This window comes from Acipenser ruthenus, chromosome 24 (genome assembly GCF_902713425.1).
Source record: "Acipenser ruthenus chromosome 24, fAciRut3.2 maternal haplotype, whole genome shotgun sequence".
In the NCBI taxonomy this organism is placed as follows: domain Eukaryota; kingdom Metazoa; phylum Chordata; class Actinopteri; order Acipenseriformes; family Acipenseridae; genus Acipenser; species Acipenser ruthenus.
The window spans coordinates 6546816-6564774 of NC_081212.1; the positions used below are offsets into that span (position 1 = coordinate 6546816).

At 39.8% G+C, this 17959-nt stretch overlaps 1 protein-coding gene and 1 long non-coding RNA gene across 5 annotated transcripts in view; both read right to left on the minus strand.

Moving 5' to 3' along the window:
- Nucleotides 1-361: 361 nt before the first annotated feature.
- LOC131700542 (uncharacterized) lies at nt 362-6706 on the minus strand. The gene is made up of 3 exons (XR_009308413.1): nt 6486-6706; nt 3061-3145; nt 362-434 (listed from the first exon to the last, which is right to left on the minus strand). It is a non-coding gene; the product is annotated as an uncharacterized LOC131700542 (long non-coding RNA).
- Nucleotides 6707-8490: 1784 nt separating this feature from the next.
- The window catches only part of LOC117429298 (zinc finger ZZ-type and EF-hand domain-containing protein 1-like), a 44708-nt gene continuing 35239 nt past the window's right edge, over nt 8491-17959 (minus strand). For all 4 annotated transcript variants that reach the window (XM_058998238.1, XM_058998236.1, XM_058998237.1 and 1 more), the window contains exons 52-55: nt 16969-17134; nt 16250-16400; nt 11757-11828; nt 8491-10470 (exon numbers count right to left, since the gene is read on the minus strand). In XM_058998238.1, coding sequence (XP_058854221.1) covers nt 10390-10470; nt 11757-11828; nt 16250-16400; nt 16969-17134 — 470 coding nt within the window. In that variant the 3' untranslated portion in view covers nt 8491-10389. The remainder of the gene's footprint in view (nt 10471-11756; nt 11829-16249; nt 16401-16968; nt 17135-17959) is intronic.

Here is a 17959-nt window from a genome sequence, read left to right on the forward strand (position 1 = left end):
ATGAAATGCACCCATCTGAATACCCTGTAGCTGCTCCCAGTAGCCCTGCTGTCTTTCGAACCCTTCTACTGTAGGCACAGATGATTTGTACTTGCGTCTCTGTGTTTCAGTCCCTGATGCTCAGAGGTGCCCACGCACTGGGGGGTTTTGATTGGGCTCTGGGGGTTACCTGGCAGGCTGTGATAGAATAGCGACTGACTTCACTGTCATTTTGAACATTCAGCTGTAATCCCACTCATCCCATCTCGCTGGAGCGCTTGAAGTTCTTTTTCTCCGATGATGGCATGGCATGCCCTCGCTCTCACAGAGCAGTGACTCACAGCGGGCTGTGTGACTCAGCCCTTCAAATGAACACTGGCACCTGCATCACTGAATGAATGACACATCTCCATATTTTTCTCTCTTTATGAAACTGCTGGAGCCTCAGTGCCGGCCTGCAATTCAGAAGGACACAATTGAGATGCAGAGCACTAGCTCTGCTGAATATACAAGATGCCTTTACACATTAAACTCCTGCTGCACTTGTCAAATTGCTAATAGAACCAATTTCACAAATCTGCTGCCCACAATGTGCTGGGCTGGGAGACCGGGTCAAGTGTAGCACAGGCTAAAGATAATTGAATCCTCCAGTGCAAGTACTGCTTTTTTAAAACTCATTTCATATGATGGCATCAAGAGTCTAACTAGGTAGGTGCACCAAATCCAGCTTGGAGTACTTTGATACTCTAACACCACAGTTCTGTGTCTGCTGTCTAAGTGACCTTACACAAAAACTGGCTGCGGATACCCTTACCAACCTTACTCAGTCATACACAGTACTGTGCAAAAGTTTTAGGCAGGTGTGAAAAAATGCTGTAAAGTAAGAATGCTTTCAAAAATAGACATGTTAATAGTTTATATTTATCAATTAACAAAATGCAAAGTGAGTGAACAGAAGAAAAATCTACATCAAATCAGTATTTGGTGTGACCACCCTTTGCCTTCAAAACAGCATCAATTCTTCTAGGTACACTTGCACACAGTTTTTGAAGGAACTCGGCAGGTAGGTTGGCCCAAACATCTTGGAGAACTAACCACAGTTCTTCTGTGGATTTAGGCAGCCTCAGTTGCTTCTCTCTCTTCATGTAATCCCAGACAGACTCGATGATGTTGAGATCAGGGCTCTGTGGGGGCCATACCATCACTTCCAGGACTCCTTGTTCTTCTTTACGCTGAAGATAGTTCTTAATGACCTTTGCTGTATGTTTGGGGTCGTTGTCATGCTGCAGAATAAATTTGGGGCCAATCAGATGCCTCCCTGATGGTATTGCATGATGGATAAGTATCTGCCTGTACTTCTCAGCATTGAGGAGACCATTAATTCTGACCAAATCCCCAACTCCATTTGCAGAAATGCAGCCCCAAACTTGCAAGGAACCTCCACCATGCTTCACTGTTGCCTGCAGACACTCATTCGTGTACCGCTCTCCAGCCCTTCATCAAAACAAACTGCCTTCTGCTACAGCCAAATATTTCAAATTTTGACTCATCAGTCCAGAGCACCTGCTGCCATTTCCTGTGTTTTCATGTATAGTTGAGTCGCTTGGCCTTGTTTCCACGTCAGAGGTATGGCTTTTTGGCCACAAGTCTTCCATGAAGGCCACTTCTGACCAGACTTCTCCGGACAGTAGATGGGTGTACCAGGGTCCCACTGTTTTCTGCCAATTCTGAGCTGATGGCACTGCTGGACATCTTCCGATTGCGAAGGGAAGTAAGCATGATGTGTCTTTCATCTGCTGCAGTAAGTTTCCTTGGCCGACCACTGCGTCTACGGTCCTCAACGTTGCCCGTTTCTTTGTGCTTCTTCAAAAGAGCTTGGACAGCACATCTGGAAACCCCTGTCTGCCTTGAAATTTCTGCCTGGGAGAGACCTTGCTGATGCAGTATAACTACCTTGTGTCTTGTTGCTGTGCTCAGTCTTGCCATGGTGTATGACTTTTGACAGTAAACTGTCCTCAGCAACCTCACCTTGTTAGCTGAGTTTGGCTGTTCCTCACCCAGGTTTATTCTTCCTACACAGCTGTTTCTGTTTCAGTTAATGATTGTTTTTCAACCTACATATTGAATTGATGATCATTAGCACCTGTTTGGTATAATTGTTTAATCATACACCTGACTATATGCCTACAAAATCCATGACTTTGTGCAAGTGTACCTAGAAGAATTGATGCTGTTTTGAAGGCAAAGGGTGGTCACACCAAATATGGATTTGATTTAGATTTTTCTTCTGTTCACTCACTTTGCATTTAGTTAATTGATAAATATAATCTATTAACATGTCTATTTTTGAAAGCATTCTTACTTTACAACATTTTTTCACACCTGCCTAAAACTTTTGCACAGTACTGTACCTATATTAAACCCAACCTTGTATCTGATGTTTAAACATCCCGCATTAACAAAGGGAGTAAGAACTGCAGTCAGCTCCTCCCCAATCCTGTTTACATGATGAATATAGATAGGCTCTGATTGGGGTTTCAATGGCGTTTGAGAATTCAGTGAGTCGTAAGCTGATCTGCTGCCACCCTGCAGTAACGGGGGGGGGGGGTTGTAGAGCTCTTCCAAGGACATGAGGCCTCAGCCAGAGGGAGGTAGGGAGGTACTTCAGAGCAGCAATCAAGCAAACACATTCTGAACAGCAGCATGTTTATCAAATGTGAACACCACCCCTCATCCATCTGTTACTTTTCAGGCAATGAAACAGAACATCCTGCTGGAGGGTTTTAATGCTGGTGTTACTTCAAAAGATTTATTTTGCCCGAGATGAATCGGATCTCCCTGCTTGGAAACCCCCTGGAGTGAAAATTCATCCTTTATTTGGCATGACTAAGCAGTGCTCCCGATAGCAGGGGATTCCTGCTGACAGCTTTAGACACTGTCTGCAGGTACAGCCTTCCTGCTGGCCCCCCCTGTGTGTCTTGGAGGTGCCTGGTTCGCCAGGTGTCTTTCCTGGCTTGGGGCAGGGTAGGTTCATGAGAAAGTGTTAGTGGGAAATGGGAGGTAGTGTCACTCGTTGCTTACCTCAACAGCATCAGCAGCCTACTGTACCTCACAGTAAAACAGCATGGACATTCTTTTCATGTTGTTCCCCCTGAGCATTCACCTGCTTAATAATTAAGAAAAAAAAGACATAGTAAAGACCTTAATGTAATGCAAAATAATAAGTATAACAAATTTACGTATCTCTGTTAAACATTTTTTTTATATATTTAAGTTCATCAATAACTATTAATCTACTCGGAGAAAGGATCCTTGAGGAGGTCCAGAAGCATTTAAACTAGAAAGGAAGGGGGGAGAAAACAAAAAAACAGAAGGGAGACCACATCAAAACAAGGGCAACAACGCAGGTAAGACCACTATTAAATGTATTTATCTTAATGCTAGAAGTCTCAGAAACAAAATGTTAGAACTTGAAGCTACTGCACTAACAAGTAACTACGATGTGATAGGTGTTACAGAAACTTGGTTGTCTGAGAGTGATGGAGACGAATATAATATTAGTGGGTACACACTGTATAGGAAAGACAGGCAGGACAGAAGAGGCGGAGGGGTAGCGCTATACATAAGAAATAGCCTTGAAGCCCAGGTGTTAAATCAGGATAAAGAAAACAATGCAGAATCAATATGGGTCAGAATAATGGACACAAATTCAAAGCGCATAATAGGAGCATGCTATAGACCGCCAAATTCAGACGCTGAGCAAAATAATCTGTTGTACAATGACATTCGAAATGCGTGTAGAAAAGGAGAAGCCATACTAATGGGGGATTTCAACTTCCCCTCTATACAATGGGAAAACCCAATGGGGGGCACGACGGACGAAATTGAAATGGTGGAAATGACAAATGACTGCTTCCTAACGCAATTTGTCAAGGCACCGACTAGAGGGGAGGCATGCCTTGACTTAGTCTTTTCAAATAATGAAGACAGAATAACTAAAACAGAGGTCAGAGAGCCATTGGCAAACTCAGACCACAAGATGGTCTCATTTGAAATATTTTTTAAAACCCCAAAAGTAATGACTAAAGCTAAGGTTTACAATTTTAGAAAAGCAAACTACGAAGGTATGAAACAGAGACTAATAGAAGTAGATTGGAGTAAAATAGAGAAAACATCCACAGAAAAAGGGTGGCTGTTTTTTAAAAATGTAGTACTAGAGGCACAAAACAATTACATCCCAAAAGTAGACAAATCTAAATCTAAAACAAAATGGCCAAAATGGTTTAATAGATCAAGAGTGTAGGGAAAAACGATAGAGCGTTTAAAAGGGACCAAAAACAAAGCACACAGAAAGAGTACTTGGAACTGCAAACACAAGTCAAAAAGGAAGTTAGAAAGGCCAAAAGAGAGATAGAAATCAATATTGCTAAGGGGGCTAAAACCAATTCCAAAATGTTTTTCCAATATTATAACAGCAAGAGAACATTCAAAGAGGAGGTTAAATGTCTAAGAGACACAAATGGCAAAATCATAGATGAAGAAAAAAAAATAGCAAATATATTAAATGATTACTTTTCACAGGTTTTTACAAAGGAGGACACGGACAACATGCCCTACATGTCGACCTGTTCCTATCCAGTTTTAAATAACTTTAGCATAACAGAGGCAGAACTGTTAAAGGGACTAGGAGCTCTTAAAATAAACAAATCCCCTGGGCCAGATGAGATCCTCCCAATAGTACTCAAAGAAATGAAAGAAGTTATTTACAAACCGCTAACCAAGATCATGCAACAGTCTCTTGACACAGGGGTTGTACCGACAGACTGGAAAATAGCAAACGTAATACCGATCCACAAAAAGGGAGACAAAACCGAACCAGGTAACTACAGACCAGTAAGCTTGACTTCTATTATATGTAAACTTATGGAAACTATAATAAGATCCAAAATGGAAAATTACCTATATGGTAACAATATCCTGGGAGACAGCCAGCATGGTTTTAGGAAAGGGAGACCGTGTCTAACTAACCTACTTGACTTTTTTGAGGATGCAACATTGAAAATGGATAACTGCAAAGCATACGACATGGTCTATTTAGATTTCCAGAAAGCTTTTGACAAAGTCCCGCATAAAAGATTAATTCTCAAACTGAACGCAGTAGGGATTCAAGGAAATGCATGCACATGGATTAGGGAGTGGTTAACAGGTAGAAAACAGAACGTACTGATTAGAGGAGAATTCTCGAAATGGAGTGAGGTAACCAGTGGTGTACCACAGGGATCAGTATTAGGTCCTCTGCTATTCCTAATCTACATTAATGATTTAGACTCTGGTATAGTCAGCAAACTCGTTAAATTTGCAGACGACACAAAAATAGGAGGAGTGGCAAACACTGTTGAAGCAGCAAAGGTCATTCAAAATGATCTAGACAGCATTCAAAATTGGGCAGACACATGGCAAATTACATTTAATAGAGAAAAGTGTAAAGTATTGCATGCGGGCAATAAAAATGTGCATTATAAATATCATATGGGAGATAGTGAAATTGAAGAAGGGAACTATGAAAAAGACCTAGGAGTTTATGTTGACTCAGAAATGTTTTCATCTAGACAATGTGGGGAAGCTATAAAAAAGGCTAACAAGATGCTCGGATATATTGTGAGAAGTGTTGAATTTAAATCAAGGGAAGTAATGTTAAAACTCTACAATGAATTAGTAAGACCTCACCTAGAATATTGTGTTCAGTTCTGGTCACCTCGTTACAAAAAGGATATTGCTGCTCTAGAAAGAGTGCAAAGAAGAGCAACCAGAATTATCCCGGGTTAAAAAGCCATTTCGTATGCAGACAGGCTAAAAGAATTGAATCTATTCAGTCTTGAACAAAGAAGACTACGCGGCGATCTGATTCAAACATTCAAAATCCTAAAAGGTATAGACAATGTCAACCCGGGGGACTTCTTTGACTTGAAAAAAGAAAAAAGGACCAGGGGTCATAAATGGAGATTAGATACAGGGGCATTCAAAACAGAAAATAGGAGGCACTTTTTTACACAGAGAATTGTGAGGGTCTGGAACCAACTCCCCAGTAATGTTGTTGAAGCCGACACCCTGGGATCCTTCAAGACGCTGCTTGATGAGATTCTGGGATCAATAAGCTACTAACGACCAAACGAGCAAGATGGGCTGAATGGCCTCCTCTCGTTTGTAAACTTTCTTATGTTCTTATGTTCTTATGTTCTTATTCAACAGTACTAAATTTGGAAACACATATTTAAAACAATGAAAGGACTGAGGAGGTTATATAGCGATGAATGCTGAATATTGCTGACTTGCAGTGGCGTCTTTGCAGCAGAATGCCCTCTAGTTTTGCTCCAGTTCCTGTGTCCAGATCCCAGCTACAGTATGTGCCCCATGTTATTTCACCAGCTTGCACCATGCAGGAGTGTCCACAGACAACATTCTTTGAATTTTACAAACTAGACGCTGCTGGGTCCACGTGTGCTCACCAGGTAAAGGGATGACCGCGTGGTGAGCAGGGAGAGTCATGCAGTCAGGGAGTGCAGGTTGCTGACCTCTACTGAGGAAGTCACTAGGAGCATTGCATTGGGCCTGGCGTTCCTGCGGGTTAGGGAGACAAATCAGCAGCACATGTTGGAAATATATGCTGCCGTGATGCCGCCACAGCGACAGCCAAGGGAGTACATCTAGCAACTCTGTACAACATGTATGTTACATGGTACTGTAGGGTTCATCTAATGGAAAACGGTACACAGTTGTTTAGAACAAGAACACTATTTGTCTATTTCAGGGACAATAAAATCCACTCGTCTTGCACACAACAAAAAATGTATATGACCTTCAACACGATTCAGCAATGGTCAACTGTATTAGGAACTGGAAAGTATCTGGGTTAAGGACCAAGAACCCCAGCATAGTGTTCCCTTTTATAAGGCGGTCCTATGAACAGCAGAACCAGTTTGAAGGCGACATGGTCATGGCTCCTACTTCCCCCTAATGCAATCTTACTAGGACTTCCATTCTGGTTGTAAGGTGCAACACAAATATGCACAGCCTCTTAACTATGGCTCCCGACTACGGCATTATGAAGGGGGGAGCTCTGCATTAGTACACTTACCGAATGACACATCTGGAAATCTGATTTTACTTTAAATTTTCATCTGTGGGGGCTGGACGGGTCTAACAAACACAGCATGCAGGAGAGTTAAACTAAAGTCATAAACCCCCAGATTGATGCACCTACAATTATTTTACAATTTAAAATCCTTCAGCTTGGCTGGTTACTTTGCAAATGGAGAAAAAAAGGCAGGCTGAGTCAGCCAGATGAGGGGGCTAAATTGAATCATCATAGATCTTTTTTTTTCATGTCTGTAGCTTGAACCGCATGAAACGGAACAGCAGAACATTTCAAACATTTTATTTTTTTGTGAATTTAGCCCAAGTTACGGGAGTCAGTACAGGAACCAAGACCCCATTAATGTCCTTGGTAAAAAGATGTATAGCTATGAAATAATTCAATGCATCTTACCAGTCATGCTCTTCTATTTGCTATGTTTTTCCCTCACTGTGCAGTTTTAAGCACATCATCATTTACAAAAATGATATGTTACTGTACTATGCAAAGCGTGTCTCTCTTTAGGGGGGAAGCAGCTGGCCGGTTAATGACAGGAAAGAATGCTTTAATGGGGTGGAGATAATTTTACTCTCCAGGTGAAATGACCAAAGAAACACAAACTTCACCTGGAAGCATGGCATGAAAACTGAGCCCCTTCTACAACCATTAAGGTACTGGATACCGGAGTAGTTTTACGTGAAAACACATGTGGGAGACATGCGACTAGAAGTGCAGTGCAGGTAAGATTTATGGAATTATTTTGTTGGCAATACCTCCTTAAGGAGGTATCTACTGTTTGATAAAGCAGGACCAGGGCAATCTAGAAGAGACAGCACTGGCTGTGTGGTCCAGTGGTTAAAGAAAAGGGCTTGGAACCAGGAGGTCTCCAGTTCAAATCCCACCTCAACCACTGACTCATTGTGTGACCCTGAGCAAATCACTTAACCTCCTTGTGCTCCGTCTTTCGGGTGAGACGTAAGTGTAAGTGACTCTGCAGCTGATGCATAGTTCACACACCCTAGTCTCTGTAAGTCGCCTTGGAGAAAGGCATCTGCTAAATAAATAAAAATAAATACACAGAGCATCTGATGTTCATTTGAGGACTCCCATCAAAGCACAGCAGGCTCAACAATGTTTAGCTCCCCGTATCTGACAGGATCAGAGCTGTTTTACCCAGGTTCTAAAACCGTGGTTCTCAACTCCAGTTCTGGTTGATTTTTTGTTTTAACCAGGACCTAAATATACATAATTTTTTATTCTTTTTCCACTGTCCTCAGAAGACTGTAACCACAGCCTCTGAGACTTCAGATGGTCTGTGGTCCGCCTAAGACCAGATTTAAAAACAAATAGCGTTCTGAAGCAAATGAAATTGAAACAACTTTAGCAACCACCATTGCAGCATTTTTTTTAATGTGACTCTCACATACAAAAGCAAAGATTATTACTGGTCATACAAGTATATATATTGTTTGACAGGTTCATTTCCAAAAAAAACCCCCAAAAACAATGAATATCATTACAATATGGTGTTCTATCCTGAAGTACGAGACGACATGATATTTATTTTTCTTTTTTAAATCTCCATAATTCATTCCTGAATTGCACAATAATTTACAGCTATATAATATACACTCCCTTATGGCAATTTTCAAACTAGCCATATAAACTTACTTAAAATAAAAAATAAAAAAAACCCATTAGAACCCAAAACAATATTACATTTTAAAAAAACAAAATCTGGATAAATGCTCATTCTTTTATAAACTAGGATATGAAATTTAATTGGGATTGCTTTGTATAATGATAGGCACATTTTAAATGATTGAGGTGCTGATACTTGTTCCGACAGCGATGCAGAGCATAATATCTTCAGGTGCTTTGGGGAAAAAACAAGAATCCTCAACAGAATATACATCTATATTAACAAACTGTGGTTGGAATTGCTTCCTCGGCTGTGTCCTTCACAGCAGTTTTGAGAAACCCCATCTTCCACCAGAGTTCAAACAAACAAAAATACATTTCCTGTTAACACGGAAGTGCCTATAATGTTCTGCTTTCAAGTGGAGCCCTGTGCCTGAAGGATTTCTTTAGAATAGCCCCTGTGTTTCAAAAAGGTACAATCCGCAAAATCATGGCTTTTACTTAAAACTGGCAACGTAGCTTACAGAAGGAATTGCCCTCAGACTGCTTCAGAAATAGCTAAATAGTGTGGGGGAGGTTGATCTCTAATTTTCAATAATCTAGAAATCTCATGTGATGTATTGTTATATAACACTATAGGTTTTTGTTATTACCAAATCTATGATAAAAGAAGTGTGGTTAGTGTTACCATTTATACAATAACTAGAACAGTACACTGTAGCAAGCCTACTCAGTGTTAACACTTCAGAAAAACTTGTTCTAATCCACTACAGATCCCTCGCAGAACTATCACAGCAACTACTCCAAGGTGTAAACCAAGACACGCCAGCAAGACGGCTATTTTTTTGGCTGGGGGTCGATTTACCAGAAGCATACTATGGCTGTTGGACTAAGGAAGCGGAATGAGTCTGCAGGGGACTGGCCACGCTTGTGCTACAAAGGCTTTTTTTTTACATTTTTTATACAGAATATTTCTGCATTTGCAAGCAATAGTAACACATATCTTAAATGGCTAGGCAATCAATAGTAAGATGGAATTTACTTCAAGATTAAAAATACCATCTTCATATCCCCAACAGATAGGCCCACAAAAGGTCCAACGCAAATGCTGTTAAAACATTGACGAAATTATATATATATATATATATATATATATATTTTTTTTAAATACTACATCTCAGGTTCTGGTCTGTGCTGGATTGTTGTTGAGGTGATTAGACTAGCCTCAGGGTGTAAAAAAAAAAAAAAATTAACCTGATATACTTAATAAAAATGACCTAAAATTAAAAAGAAAATGATAAAATTACATTTGGCATATAAAGTTGGATTAATGCGGAACTGCAAATATTACTAAACTACATTATGGTTCTGGCACACAACAGTTAAAAAAAAAAAAAAAAAAAAAAAAGACACCTTCAAGTATGAAACAAAAGGAAATGATTTCAATTTCAGAGCTCTTCTGTTCTCATCCCGTTTTCCAGGAGTACAGTGCTGATTCATTTCAGTGTGAAATGCACCGCTCCACACAGACAGGGCAGCATCTCTCTCTCTGAAGGTCAGCTTTGCTGGAAGACAGTCAAGAGTGCATCTTTTCCCAGGCCCTTTGAATCCTCTGTGAAGCTCTGCAGATGTTCAAGTTATGGTGACACATTCAGCAGTTTTGTTGATTTATTTGGGTAATTGATCGCGAGGCTAATGGCAGCGACGTTCTTCAGTGCCTGAAAAGTAACAGAGGTTTTTAAATTGGTATTACGGATAGCAGGCATCTACCTATCCATCATTATCAGTTTCATCGTACATTGAAAAATATATGCTGGCAAGTTGTGAAATAAAAAAAACAGGCCCACAGTTTGGGAGTGGGAAGCATTAAGCTAGTGAATTTGAATTAAGCCCTGGTAGATTTCTATTTTTAATATACTGTATTACAGCTGACACCATAATGCCACAGAGAGTACACTCTGGTGCAAACAGAACCAAGAAGCAGAATCAATCATTCTTTATCTAGGTCAAAAGAGAACAATGTAAATCTGCTGCACGATGTGAACTTGCGCCAATGTAAAGAAAAGGTGAAAAGGGTCAATCTCTCAAACTATCAGCTTGCCTTCTCCTTTTTTTAAACTTCATCAATTCAATGCATTAATTGCTAAGTGAGGGTGCACTCAGGCAAATGGTCTGAAGATGCAGAGCTAGGTAATAGCTGGACTGTTTTAGCAACATTTTGGTAGGTTTAAAAAGGTTTCAGTGTGTTCTCTGGAAACAGTACGAGTGGTGGGCACAGTGGAGTTAAACTGCAATTGTGAAAAAAGAAATGTGCACCTATACATTGCACACATGCAGAAATAAGTAAGGAGAATGTTATGAAAGTCACTGGATGCTTGAGAAGTCTTTCAATGGCCCAGATAATATAGGAGGAGTTATAATAACCACAAACCCAACAGCAAATAGTAAGGGATCTTTATCAAGTAAAAGCCTAGGTGATGATTGGAAGTACTGCAGTCTTACTGTATATGTGCACTTATTACTCATCCTAAATTAGTAACCACAAGTGAAACTAGTGCAAATGATTACAATGACTAAACTAAATTACATACTGTCCAGCAGCTCCTAAAACTGAATTAATTGCTGGCATAACAAAATAAAAATAAAGAATAAAAATAAATCCAAGCGGTTGGACCGTGCTCTGACAGCAGCAGTTTTGAATCATTTCCATATTTCCTGCCCCTGTGCTGCGGTTAGTATTTGTTCCATAAACAAGCAATTGCAAACAAAGGCAAATGGCTAGAAAAAAAGAGAGACACCGAGTCCTGTGACACAGGAAAGCAGGACTTAAATACACAAACCCTCACAAACTGCATATTTAAAACATGCAAAACATTTGTTTCCAACCCTCCGAGGGATTTGCTAGAATTTACATCAAGATTTTCCATTGAGGTTTGCAGAAAAATCCATTAAAAAAATACAGCCTGGCTGAGAGGCCACAGTCCATTTGATGTGGAGTCCGTACCTGCACTGTGTGGACATGGAGTTGCTCATCCGTGGTCAACGCTAGCAGGTACTCCTGGAGGATGCCCTGCTGCTGCTCAGACAACAAGAACACATGTTAGTCAGAGCTTGGGTGGAACCAGCACAGATATTAAACTGGTTTGAACCAAACATTATAAGAATGTTAAGCATGATCCACCCATGACACCTTCACACATTACGAATACAGATAGGCCAGGAACATGGTCAGATAAGCATTTTAAATATATATTAACATTGATTTGAATTTGCTGTGTGCACATCTATAAGCATCTAAACGCACAATGTGTAGTCCAGGTACATTTTAGAGCATAAGACAGTTTAATGTCAGACAGGAACATTCATTTCCTTATTCTACGTACATTTATTAATACAAAAAATGATTTACCAGTTAAATTGCCTTGAAATGCTTCCGTTAACTGTTACATACTATCGATTATTAATTTGGTTTATTTAAAACAATTAAATATACACAACCCACATAGTGAAACAACAAAGTACTGTGGGCGGTTAAAGAGAAGAGCCTTTCAGCTGGAGGCAACTCTGTCTGAATGGGAAAAAAAATCAAATGAAACTGATGTCACAATCTCCAACAGATACTGCTGGAAACACATCTGGAGGCTTGTCACAGTAAATCAGAATCATTAAAACCTTTGTGGGTGTTAATAGCCAAGTTCAGAGAATGATTAGTGGATTAATACATCATTGAAATAATGACAGAAGAAATTCCTGGTGATTACAGTACCGATCCAATATTTATGGTTATTCCTAATGCGTTGGGTTGCTCTGCTTTTTTGATCCACTGATAGGGGCAAAGAGATATGACTTCCAGCTTTGACGTACAACACTGCTATAAATCAAGGGTGTCCACATTTCTTGCAGCATTGCATACATTTTTGGTGGTGAGAAATGCTCAACTAACCCTGTGTGTCAACTTGACAAGATGCATCCTCTGCACATATTCTCAGAAGGGTTGTACAGGCTGCCACTTACTGGGATTCCAGCATACGAACCACGCTTTATAAATGCAAAAGCACTCCTCAACAGAGTAGTACTTCATGAGTGCAAGAACACATCCACAAAGGCTTTGGCATGAAAGGGTTAAATGTTTAGGGCACATGCTCTGGTTGTAGTGAGTTTGAACTAAAAAGAAAGTGGTTAGTTACCAGGAAACAGAGAGAACTTCTGACTTATCTTTGAGATCCCTTCATATTCCAAATACTTTACAAATGACAGGAAATAAATAAGCTTCAACACAAAACAATGGGGACCAGTAATATCGCTAATTCTAATAAGACCACTCTTTAGTCAAATTACTGTGAAGGCTTTTCAACACTGACAAAAAGAATCCTGTATACTACACCCAGTAATGCAATGCATATTCCAGCTATGTGTCAAATCTAAAACCAACAGAACAAGCTAAAATAAATAGCAAGAAAACACAGTGCCCGCTTGAATTTCATAATACGATGAAATGAAAATGTCTGAAGAAGAAACACAGCGTTGAGATCATCCGGATTCCCTTGTAATGGAGAATGGGGAAACCAAGAGTTGTTGAATTCAATTAAACTTTATCACCAGGATGCCTAAACGTTTCTACCTCTTTGCAGTATTCAGAACTGGAACAATGCTACAGAGAACAACGATTTGAAATGTGCTGGAAGAAATTCTTCAGCCCAGGACAAGCCCTCACATTTTATATGGTTTGGTTTACCAACATTGACGGCTTCGTACTGGATATTAAAAACCCACACCAGCAAGCGCACTGCCCAGAGCGGATGACAGTGCCTTGGTTAGTTGGTTATAAAATGGATGGCTGTTTTCAGAGATTACTCTAATAAAGAGTCAAAACCACATCCTGAAAGCTAAAAGTAAAATTCGAAGAGAGAGACTCTGAAGAAGGGGGAAGCCTGTTTGAAAGCAACACCTCAAACCGTTGTTACAAACCCAGGAACACACACACACACACACCTGCAGCCTAGCTTCCTGGTCACAGCTGTTTGGTTTGAAAACCAAACTAGACATGAGTGCTTGTGAAACATTTTCATATTTTTTACAACACTGAGAAACATATTATTTGAACCTCAAAAAGTATCATCAGTATGAAAGCATCAGTAGCACAAACAGCCAACCGCAATTTTAAAAATTGTATTTATTTTTTTGCTCAGGGAAAATTGTGTGCCGCCCCCTGAGAACTCCCGTCCACAGCCGGCAATGGAACAGCCTGGACCCGAACCGGCGACCTCCAGGCTATAGGGCGCATCCTGCACGCCAACAGTAAAAATATTTAATATTGCAGAACCAACTTTTCAATATAGGTCTATATATTAAAGTAGAGGTGTGAGCTGTAGACTTAAATACTGTTGTATACTTTTAACAATAATAATATTGCCTTAGAAATACCTGTTGCTGCTGGCTGTGTGTTAATATTTAATTGATCAGATTGTAACACTGTACACTTACTGAGGGTCCACATTGATCAGATTTAGAGTTTCCGAGATCTCAATCCTTGTACAAATAAGTGACTATTCTACATTACCAGGAAGAAAAGAAATGAACAAAAAAAGACTGGCATACTGCAGAAACCTTTGAAGCATACAGAGGAAGTGATGTTTAACCATGAACAGGAAGTGAAGTCCCTACATCAGTAACACACGCTGCTGTGGTGGGAGTTCAAATCTAAAAGATCACACATCAAAAGAAAAAAAAGTGCACTTTTTCTAACACTCATCCAGGTTTTAAGTGCACTTTCTGATGAATGTATCCCCAGAAAAGCAATACTCCAGTGCTTTAGAATAGACAAAAAATACACTAAGAACTACAGTGCATATAGCATACCACTGTCCAAAACAGACATCTAGTTTTAAGCCTGATCTTTAGCGCATGTCCTAATACAAACAAGGTTTTGTCCACATTTGCATGCAAAACACAATCCGAGTCTGTGCACATTACCAGGCTTTGAGAGACAATTATCTGCAGCAAAGTGTGTGTATGCCATACCCCCAGTGTGCTCCCTAATGAAATTACAGCTCCACCTTCTGAGCCCTAGTAAAAAAGCAAGATTCATAGCTAGTGTAAGAAGCATGTACTGTTGCTCAAAGCTATGTCAGTACTTTTGTTAATAATTAAATATGAAAAAGGATTCCTCTTTCTGTGAACCTCAGGAGAACTACAGTGCAATTTTACATGCATTGTTTATGTATTATTCTAATTTGTATTCTCATTATTACTATTCAGAATAGTAAAACCAGCAAACTAAGGTCATTCGTTTCTTTATAGCATTCAAGTACAGGCTGTAAAAATCCACAATAAAAAAATAACACAATACTGCAAACATTATCAAAATATTTCTTAAAATATATCCAGCTTGAATCCATGCGTGTGTCCTGTATATACCGCAATGCAACATCTACAACTGGTATTGATTACATTAAATAAAGTGGCTGATTTTCAGTGCGTTTGCAGTAGCCTGCTCTCAAAATCACAGCTATGTTCATGCACTTCATGCACTCAATCATGCACTTCATGCACTCAATCAGAAAGTCAAGTAGACAAACATGTCGGCTAATCCTTTCATCAATGGACTGACTAGCTTGTCTGCTACTTGGTAGAGTCCCCTAACACCACTGACACAACCTGTGTCGACAAACACCACAGACATAACCAAGCACTGACTGAAGGACCGTCACAGGAATTCCTAAATCGAAGAGTAGAAATCAATTAAATGTGGGCCAAGAAAGTCAAGCTCCAGCTGTAGAGCTTCCTATGATGCTTCATGATTCATGAGTAAAAAAGGATGTAGGAAGAGTGCGGCATTGACACTAAACCTCCCTTTAACAACCCTAAAGCAGCTCTCATCCAGCTTTCATCTTTTCATTGTTTTTGTTTAATGCTTTTTCCTACTCATTCATTAAAACTGTTTTTTATGAAGGCATAAAAGTGGGCGGCCAGTCACATACCCACTAAAATATTAATCAACCATCTCACTGTACTCGCAGATGGCTGGTTTCTGCCATGAGCAATAAGCAATCAGGGTAACATGTGGGGGTTGGTCCTACTTGACAAAATATGTCATTTAAAATAATCATTCATACACAGTATTGTTAAAAAAACAAATAAGGCTTAACAAATTGTTGGTCAACCCTGCTTTCTAAAGAAGACCAGGTAGAATATTTTTTTTTTCCTTGTTACAATTTAGTAAGCGTTACTGGTATAGAGATTATCACCTCTGCCTTCGGTTTCTGGTACGTGCACTGAAAACTATACTGGAGAAACTGCCTGCACATGATTTCTTTAATTGTAAAAAAAAATACTGTAACAAAGTATTTGTGCAAGAGTTAAAATGATTGGTAGGATAGGTTAAAGCAATCAAAGTGGCAGCTACCTAGAGCACTGCACACTTTTAAACAGGTTATTAAAAAGGTGGTTTGCACAGAGCAGATAATACACTGATCTACACAAGCATTCTGCACTCACAATGGCCCTGCTCTCTGCAGTGAAGAAGAGCTCTGTCAGTGCCCGGTGCAGAGGAAGGAGAACGCTGATACTGGTGGGATCCTGGCACAGGCTGCTCTCCATGGTGGTAAAGAGCTGCCACAAGGGTCTCAGCAAGGTGAGGTCACAGCCACTAAACAACCAGAAATGAAAAAAAACACAAATCAGCTGGAAAACATGCAAATGCTGAAATGTAAAATAAGCCAACAGCCAGGAACTTAATGCTGGATTTGCAGATGCACTCCAATTCAGTACAACACCCAAGTCTGGTGCACTTCTTTCTAAACTCATTTACCCTGGAGTTAAAGAAGTGTGTTACGTTTAGATAGGGCATGCTTTATAGCAGACAAGTTACTGCACAGGATAAAAACATAAGTACTGCAATTTGGACATGTTTCAATAATTGACAGGCGTGCAAAGCTTCGCTGTACCATTGTGTTTCAGATTGGATGTATTGGATATGCCTTGTGCTATCAGTTTTGGGTGTGTGAGTGAGTGTTTAAAGCAGTAATAGTTTTATTTGAACTTCATCTGCATAAGAATCACCACTCTTAGAAAGGTGCGGCACCTTAAAAGGTTTTTAAAATGTTCATAGAAAAAAATAAATTGTAAACCTCTGAAAGGTATAGCTCTACCAGTATTCTCAGCAGTAGATCAGTGGTGACACCCCCCCCCCCCCCCCCCCAAGCACACACATGTACCTTTCAGAGCTGCACACCAGTATTCTCAGCAGTAAATGAATGGCTTTCAGTCGCAGGTTTCCGGTCTGCCTGCAGGCCACGCCCACCTGCCACTCCCAGATGTCAGCCAAAGGCAGGTGGTGGAATGCTCGCTCATCCGCTAACATTACTTTCAAAATCTCGAACCCTGGACAGAAGAAAATAAGGGGTGTGTTAATGAGGGGTGAGAGGGCACACTTAGAGGTGCATTCATTCTCTATTAAACAGATGTGACTAATGTACAGCTAAAATAAATACAAAAAAAATAATATATATATTAGCTCAAAAAGCCAGCTGCCCAATGTTTCGATATGCTGTACACATTTCTCAAGGGAGAATTATATATAAACATTTTAGATTTTGTATTTAACATTATGTAATCAATGAAACTTCAAAATTACTTCATGTTATATTTCTAAAATGTCACATTTTAAATTGTTGTCAGTTTTTCGTTAAGTATACGGGAAAACTGCAAAGCAGCAAGTAATTAAAGATGTTAACATAACATTATTCAGTAGGTTTCATGAAGCAAAATGTGTTAATTCTATAGGGTGATGCAAAACGTTTGGCCATAGACATGTCAGAATTAAACAATTACATCTGTGCAGTTATCTGCAGCAGATGTAATTTACTCTGAAAGAAAACCCCAGAAGTAAATTTCCATCCAAGTTATAGGAAGGGTTTATGAAAAACACAAAGAGCCTCAGGCCCCTTGTATTTCACACCCTATTTTCCACTAATGTCAAACTGCTAATCACTTTCTCTGGCACTCTCAGAAATTTAAGCAGAGAATGAAGCAAGCTGTTGGCATTTCTCAGTTCTTTTTGGACAAAACTATTTACTTTGTACAACAAATGGAAACTGAATTTGCAGCTATGCTACCAACGCAACTGAATGAGTGCTATCAGTTGAAGGCCTCTACTTAACTTTCATTTTAACTTCATTCCGGTATCATCACATGACCTTGACAACA